General features: G+C 32.8%; 1 protein-coding gene across 1 annotated transcript; it reads left to right on the top strand.

The window, feature by feature from the left end:
* The first annotated feature begins 204 nt into the window (after window positions 1-204).
* Window positions 205-3414, top strand: LOC104595350 (tail fiber). The gene is made up of 3 exons (XM_010256052.3): window positions 205-393; window positions 1552-1783; window positions 2787-3414. The coding sequence occupies exons 1-3, from the start codon at window positions 302-304 to the stop codon at window positions 3081-3083; spliced, it is 621 nt and encodes a 206-aa protein (XP_010254354.1). The 5' UTR covers window positions 205-301; the 3' UTR covers window positions 3084-3414.
* The last annotated feature ends 4591 nt before the right edge of the window (window positions 3415-8005 follow it).

Raw genomic sequence — 8005 nt, 5'->3', positions numbered from 1 at the left:
AAAATTAAGTTTTTGAAGAACATGTTTCATTTTCTAATGGAGAGAGTAAAAAAAAAAACAGATTCTATGGATAGACCATGGAGCTGATCCCGCGAACCGCCAAGACTAAAACCAATTTTCATAGGTTCGAGTTACCATAACCCGAACCGACCCATGCGGTATAGCTCCCCTCTCTATCTATCTTTGTTAGTCTGTATTTTGGACTTTGGACTTTATTTACGACTTTAACCGTGAAGGAATACTTCCGCAGTCCCATCCCTTGTCTCCCTCCATCTCTGTCTCGATCTCCCTCACTCTCCGGATGGCTTCACCAAAGGGTTGGGCGAGCAATATTACCTCAATCGCTTCTCGCATTTATTTCCTCCTCATCATCCTTCAGATTCCTCTTTTCAGGTGAGTCTCGCTCGAAACCCCAAGAAAAAAAATGATGGATTATTTATTTAACACAGTATTTCATGAAATCTTTGGTATTGAAATCTGTTGGATTTCTACAAATGGGTACTCAAATCTATGAAACCGCTCTTACTCTTCTTAATTTTGTCCATGAAGCACTAAGATTCAATTGTGCAAATGGTTTCGATCATGTTTTAGCATCTTTGTTTACCCTTTTCTTTATTATTCTTCTTTTGATTTTTGCTTCTCTGAGCTTAAGCTCATCCAAGATTGCAGTGTAACAAGTAGTTAAGTTCAACTATGCAGACAATTGGTCTTCAATTTTAGTAGTTAAGTACAACTGTCATGCGTTGTCAGTTGACCATAAATTTGCTTTACTTCATTCCATATGATATGGCTTTGCATTTGTTGGAAAATCCCACTTCTGTTGTTCTTATATTGATCCTGGAACTGACCAAAAAAGTGCTTATGCATGAAACAAAACCATCCATTTCGTTTCCCTCCATTTAAGGCATGCATTTTCTTTGATCTTGACATGTCCATCTGTAGTTAGTTCTTAATTTGATTGAACAAGTAGCTCTGAAAATATTTTTCACAAGACAACAGATTTTCTTTTCCTGGTTGATCTAGGTTCCATGTTACACATCTTGGAATTTAACTCAAGAATATCTGATGAAACCTATGAATGGTGGTCCTTATTGATAAGCTTAGAAGCACACAACATAGTTGTGAACTTAGGCCATGTTTGGTTTGATGGAAAATAAGAAATTCTATAGGAAATTTCCCTCAATTTTCTGTCTCTCTTTTATTTTCTATCAAAACCAATCACAGCCTTAATGTTCGCAGAACTGTTTCTATCAAAACCAAGCACTTCCTCAATTAAGATGAAAAAAAAAAACTGTTTGTTGAACAATTCACATGTCTGCACTGTTTCTGTTCTTGTTACATGGGCTCAGTTTGGAAAGAGTACAAATACAAATATGTAGAGTGCAAAACCTTGTATTTTGCATGTATTTGCACTGTACATAATTACATATTTGTGTTTGTATTCTTTCCAAACTGAGCCATTGGTTGCAAATGTCAGGTGCAAAAATCATACAACAAGGTTCTGCTTATTTAGACTATAAATGAAATTCAGTTTTCTCTTCAATTTCACAGGGTCCCATGCCGATCTGGGATGTGCACAACACCAATAGAGGTGACTTCTTCCCAATTGATTTCAAGTGAAATCTTCCCTGTTGTGGTGGTGAAGGCCTTTCTCTACCCTGGAGCAATTGCAAATGGTCTCATCAAGAACATGACAATTCCTCGCTGGGATAATCTCTTGGACATCTATAACTTAACTGATGTGAAAGAAGCCTCGGCAATGACTGATCTCCAGCGCCTGGAGGTACTGCATCTCAATTGCTCCTCTCCTTTTTTCTCCAATTTTGGGAATCTAAGGTACAGACTATACAAGAAAAGTAGCAAGGTGTTGCACACAAGTCAGGTTTTCCTATCGCATAATGGTCTGATTTTGGTCATCCTTTTCTTTGAGAATTTTCACTATGTCCTAATAATGGTTGATTGCAATCATTTCAAATTACTGTTTTCCTTGGCCTAAGAGACCCAACAGATTAATAGGGGCCCTATTAATTTAAGATCTAGTTAGGGGCATTAGGCTTTTAGGGGTGAACAAGGGGCTATGGGTGATTAGAGATGAAGAATGAACAAGAAAATAGAAGAGAGAGAGAGAGAGAGAGGAACTCTTGATGTTAGGCTAAACAGCAAAGAGACAAATCACTTAGTAAGAACAAATGAGAGAGAGAGAGAGAGAGGGAAGGAAAAGAGAAAAACTTCTGGAAACAACCAAAATTTACTAAACCAATCTTTATTTCATCAAATCAACTTTCCTTAAACTCTGCTTTAACTAAGACAAATCCATAAGTAACTTACAACAACACTTAAAGAAACTCAACCTCCTAAGCAACTCTCATAACACATTCCTAATCCTACTAAAGCTAACTTACTTTAAAGACATAAAAAATTACTAAAAAAAGTAACAAGTTTACTAAAAATAGAAATTACGATAATTATTATAAATAGTAAGTTTGAGAGTTACCATAAATAATGATTTCAAAATAGTAAACAAAACCACATTCTTAAGACACCAACAACTAAAAATCTGAAACGGTATGATATCATATAACCCAAAAATTCTGAAATTGGTATAGGAATTGGAAAACTGACTTAATTCTCCATTGATTTTTTCCTTGCTTCCATATCTGTGTTAACTACAAGTGCAGTTTTGCCATTGGTAGACAGATTTTACTGTCTTACCTAACAGTATCTTAAAGTTCCTCTTTTTAATTCTCTGTCAGGTCATTTTATCTTTACTATGGTCTTCTTTCCAGGTTCTTGCAGGGAGCTACTTTTCTGTTGCAGGTTCACTCGTGGGACTCCTGAAACCGGGAAGGATGAGCATGTTTGGGATGCTTCTGGTCATTTGGGGCCTTGTCAAGGAAGGGATTCTTGGAAAACCTCTCAACACAGATCCTGCAAAAGCCATTTATGTCTACCCAACAATGTTTCTTGCACTGATATGTGCTTTCTCATCTGTAAAGTACGATGTAAAGAAGGTTGTCAGGAGTAGCCAAGCACGACCCATTGCCAAACCTCTACAAAGCTCTTCAAAATCAAAGCTGAAATGAGATGTGGATGTCACAATATGTAATGGGTTTTAATTTTATTGAAAAATATTCCTTTATTTAATCTCTCGTTTTTTAGCTCAAAGTTTGAACTGTTTTCTGAAAATCATCCATTACATTTGAGGGGGTTTTCTAATTTTCTTGTGTTAGGACACAAACTCAAGTTGAAAATGACAGAGCAAGTTGTTTTCTTTGAGCAGGTCCATTACATCCCTAAACTGTACTCAATAAAGCATGTAAAAGAGGAAATAACATCTGCTGCAATACTCCCTTGCAACCCTCCAATGAAACATGGGCATTGCCCTCAATGGAAATTAAAAAGAAGTTCATGTGATGTTTCGAATTTATTTCCACTGCTGACATGTGTGTTTGCTTAGGGGTTGCAAGGGAGTGCTGCTGCTGCGGTTGGCAGCAGATTTGCAGTACATTCAGACAGTCTAGATCATCTGCATGACCCTTTCACATGGCAGAAATTGGTGGGTTGTGGAGGGAAGCTCCTTACTTGGCCTGGTTGGTAAACCTTTTTCCATGTATTTCTGGTAGGAGAGACTAAGCATCTACTTGGGCAGTCTTGCTCCCCCAACCTTCCAAGGTGTTTTTTTCAAAGCTAGTTCAGGGTTCAAGTTCACAAGATATGGATGAATAATTGCGATAGTGTTATATAGTTTTTTGTTCTGATGTGGCAGTTATTTTTGTTTGTAAATCAAAATCATGCATACTGGCCAACACCCTCTAAATACAAGGACTTTTGGCTATCCATGTTTGACGGCATATGCTGTCCACAGGCTCTCTCCTAGTCTACACAGTCATGCTTTCAGCACTGTTATTATTGCATGAATTTGTATTAACCAACATGTCATGCAGAGAGCCCCATTGACACAGCACATGTGACACATTAGTTTTATACAATCATGCATTCATGCTTTCAGCACTGTTACTGTTGCATGGAGATCATATATTCATATGAACAAACGAGCCTTGCAGAGAGAGCCTTATGGACAGCATAGGCTGTCAAATATAAACAGCCAATAATTTTCTCCCAAGTATATATTAAAAAATCGCTAATAATGAGAAAAGAACCCACTTGATATAACTTATTTATGCAGGCTAAACTTGAACTGATTTATCTGAAACTCCATTCAATGACATTTCTATACTTGCTACACTTCAAAATTTTAACTTATAAGTGGGAGACCTAGATGCATGTGTTTGATAAAGTAGAACACAATAACTAAGAAAGGGAATTAGGTAGAAAAATGTTTTTTTTTTCATAAAATTAAAAGTGAATATCCTTAAACTTGATCAATTTACAAGTAATTTGAACAAGATTTGTCTTTACCATTAAACTTGTATTTTATTACTGACGTCCATTAGAGGTAAAAGAAAAGCTCAAATTACTACAATGCCATTGTAGGTAAAAGAAAAGGGTTGATAAGTTCTGATCACTATTCATTTTTTTTATACTAGTAATTAAACATGTGCATTGCACATGAAAAAAAATTTTCATATTAATTATTGAATTTTAGATATATCATAATTAAAATAAAAATTGAAAATTAACAAAGTAACAATATGATTAAAAATAAACTAAAATACTTGTAATAAATGTGGATGTGCATTGCATGTGGAAATTTTAAATTACAATAACAATTACTATTATTATTATTAAATTTTGTATTCCATTAATTTTTGCCATAAATAAAAATAAATTTTATTTTAACAATCATTTTTATTTATTATGATGAATATATAACATTATAAATGCTACCAAATGCGATAGAATTTTGTACTTTTTCATTGTTTGTGTCCTATCTTTTTTAAATATTTATTATTCAATTATGACATCATGAGTTTCTTTGAAAAGTGTGATCATTGACCCACCATTTAGATAAAAAATAGCTTTATTTTTGGATTTGTTTTAAATTATATATCATCTAAATTATATAAATAATTTTTATTTATTGTACTTAATTTTTGTTTGACATAATTAATATATATTTTTTTATATATTATTTTGATTACTTGTACTTCTTTATTTTTTAAAGATTTATTATTTAACTATCATATCATCGGTTAATCCATTTGACCCAAACCACTAACCCACAACCCAAAAAGGAAAATAATTTGATTTCTAGGTTGATACTAAATTTCATATTACATTTCCATCATTGATAATGAATGTATAACATTAGAGATGTACCCAATATTTATTTTTATGAATATGTAACATTAGATATGTGCCCAATTTTTTTCTATTTTTTGTTATTATTTATATTTTCTATTTTTAAAATTTTATTATTTTAGTATGATATCATTTCATTTATAGGTTGATTTTAACTTTGGCATTCCATTTTCATCATTAATAAAATTACTTTACATTTCATATGTATTTTTATTTAGTATAATGAATATGCAATATTAGATATTTGTCTCATTCTTTTTATTTTTTTTTGTATTATATATTTTATATATTTTAATTTTTTATTATTAAATATGACATTATTTATTAACCCATTTGATTCAAAATGGTTAAATTGCTTACCCACCATTTGGAGGGAAGAAAATAGTTTTGTTTTCAAATTATTTTTTAAAATATTTATTTTTATAATATTAAAATTAATTTTATGGATTTAATGAGAGAATATACCTTAAATTTTATTTTTGATTTCCATCATTAATATAAAAGTATTTCTTATTTATCATATTTATTATTGTTTAATATGTTGAATATATGATGTTAAAAATGTCTTCCATTTTTTTAATTTTTATATTTTTTGCATTTTATCTATTTTTGAATTTCATTATTTAATTGTGACAACATGGATTGACCCATTTGGCCTAAAATGGTTTAATTTCTTATCACCGCCTAGATGAAAATATTATTTTTTTCAGGTAGATTTTAAAATTATGTTTTTATGTTATTGGACTTATTAATTTATTATGTATGGATTTAATTAATAGAATTTAATGATGAGAAGAAATAAAGATGCCTTGAATATATGATTCAATGAAAGTTAATGCAAATTAATACCTTAAGTGTTGGATTTAATGAGAGGAAATTGAATGCATTGAATATCTCGTAATTGTCTATTTTCAACTTATTTAATATTAATAATTGATTACTCTTTTGCCCTCATTTTTTATCAATAAATTTATATATGGAAGGGTAAATTTTGTCTTCAAAAAATTTCGAAAATATTAATGAGACTATTCGTGCTTTTAAAATAGTATAGATCTTTTGAAGGGCTACACAACCGGGTAGTCCATCCCCCAACCCATAACCCCCCAAATCCAGGTGCAGGTGGGATTCAATCCCATGACTTTTTATACGACCAACAGAAGGCCTTACTAACCAACTGGTTGGCACCTTGCAAAGAGAATATATGCGTTTGCGGAGAGTCGAACCCAATCACTTTTTTAGAACATAGAAAAGTATCAATTGATCTTTGACTCTTGGCAACAGCGCAAACTGCAAATTGAAAATAAAAAGATGAAGAAAATAAAGGAAAAGAAAACCATTTGATAACTGTAAGCTAGCTAGCATATAAAAATTAGATGAATTTGTTACTGTTTGGATGTTAGCGTGGTCATCTATTTTGATTTTGGAATTGAGGGACCCAAAGAATGAACATAATCATTTGATGGATGGAACTTCATGTTTATCTCTTCAGTTCTTCACCCATAAAAATAACCATAATAAAGATTCAAGTACAGGCAAATTATGCAGCTAGCCCTAGATTGGAGAAGACTGGAAAGGTTTAATTAGCCAACCACAGAACCACTTTATGAATCACCATGATCTTTCGCCCTTATTGTTTGATATATAATATAAGCCCCATCAATACATCCTTAAAGCAGCCAAAACAAACACAAGGAGAAACAACAAAAATAGCCCTCCCATGTCCCATCCATCTTTTCCTCTTTGTTTTTGACTTGCTTTCTACATTTTGACTGGACAATTCAAGAAGCTGAAGAGCTTATCAGTTTTGCTTACAATTAAAGTATTGATTTTGGTTCATGATTATCATCACAAGGATTTCTTTTTTGGGTATTGATTATTCGCCATAGTTTATCTAACAACATTATACTCTTTCCAAAGGTAGATTTAGAGCCGTTAGTAACGGGGCTCGAAACCACATTGCATCTAAGGCTTACCCAATTACGTGCCAACCGAGCCACCACTCGGTTTCATGGATCAAAATGGCCAATTGTGAAGGTAAAAACAAGGAAAAAAAAATCTCATCTGAAGCACATAGAAAGTCCAAATCGTATTATAGATGGATGACTAATATAATTATATAAAGAAAGAGCCAGCTAACACACTAAGAAGGTTGAGAATGACATGGTTTTGTAGCTACCCCATATTATTCTTGCTAGGTCATTTGTTTTCGGATTTCTATTGGTGGGCTGTCTTGGCTTAGCTTGATTGGTTCCACTCCTCTTTGTCTCTAGAGAAATCAGCTTGATCAATAATGGGGTTTAATAGTTTAGGTCATTAGCATGAAATGAAGACGACGACAAAGTGTACCATTGAAACTATCACAATCCAGGCATTAAAATAATAGCCAAGCTATAAGCTTATCATAAAACGTGATTCGATACAAGTTAAGTTTGTTAGTTGTGAGACAATCTAATAATTAAGTGCTTATTTGGTATGTCTTTCTATGCGGTCTTTCATTGTTTATAAGTTGGGAAGATTGATTTTTTGCCTATTCTCGTTTGACTCGCGGAAGATCTAGCTGCCAAAAGATAATGTGCCAAAAAGATATGAAAAGCCTATTTCGAAAAGTTTCACCCACATCTTTCGCATTTTAATCTTGCGTGGAAAGACGCAAGCAGATGCATAGAAAGATTCATGTCTGCCAAACTGTCTTCAGGCTGCCCAGATTTTATGTCAAAAGCTCAATGCGTCTTTTGACTGTCAA

The sequence above is a fragment of the Nelumbo nucifera genome, chromosome 2, assembly GCF_055504915.1.
Source record: "Nelumbo nucifera cultivar China Antique chromosome 2, China Antique-T2T, whole genome shotgun sequence".
In the NCBI taxonomy this organism is placed as follows: Eukaryota; Viridiplantae; Streptophyta; class Magnoliopsida; order Proteales; family Nelumbonaceae; genus Nelumbo; species Nelumbo nucifera.
Note: the sequence above shows the minus strand (reverse complement) of the source record. Positions and strands in the feature narration are given on the sequence as shown.

Coding starts and splice junctions, on each gene's coding strand:
- LOC104595350 (XM_010256052.3), top strand. CDS start 302: ATGGCTTCACCAAAGGGTTGGGCGAGCAATATTACCTCAATCGCTTCT. Junction 394..1,551: donor CTTCAGATTCCTCTTTTCAG/GTGAGTCTCGCT, acceptor TCAATTTCACAG/GGTCCCATGCCGATCTGGGA. Junction 1,784..2,786: donor CTGATCTCCAGCGCCTGGAG/GTACTGCATCTC, acceptor TCTTCTTTCCAG/GTTCTTGCAGGGAGCTACTT.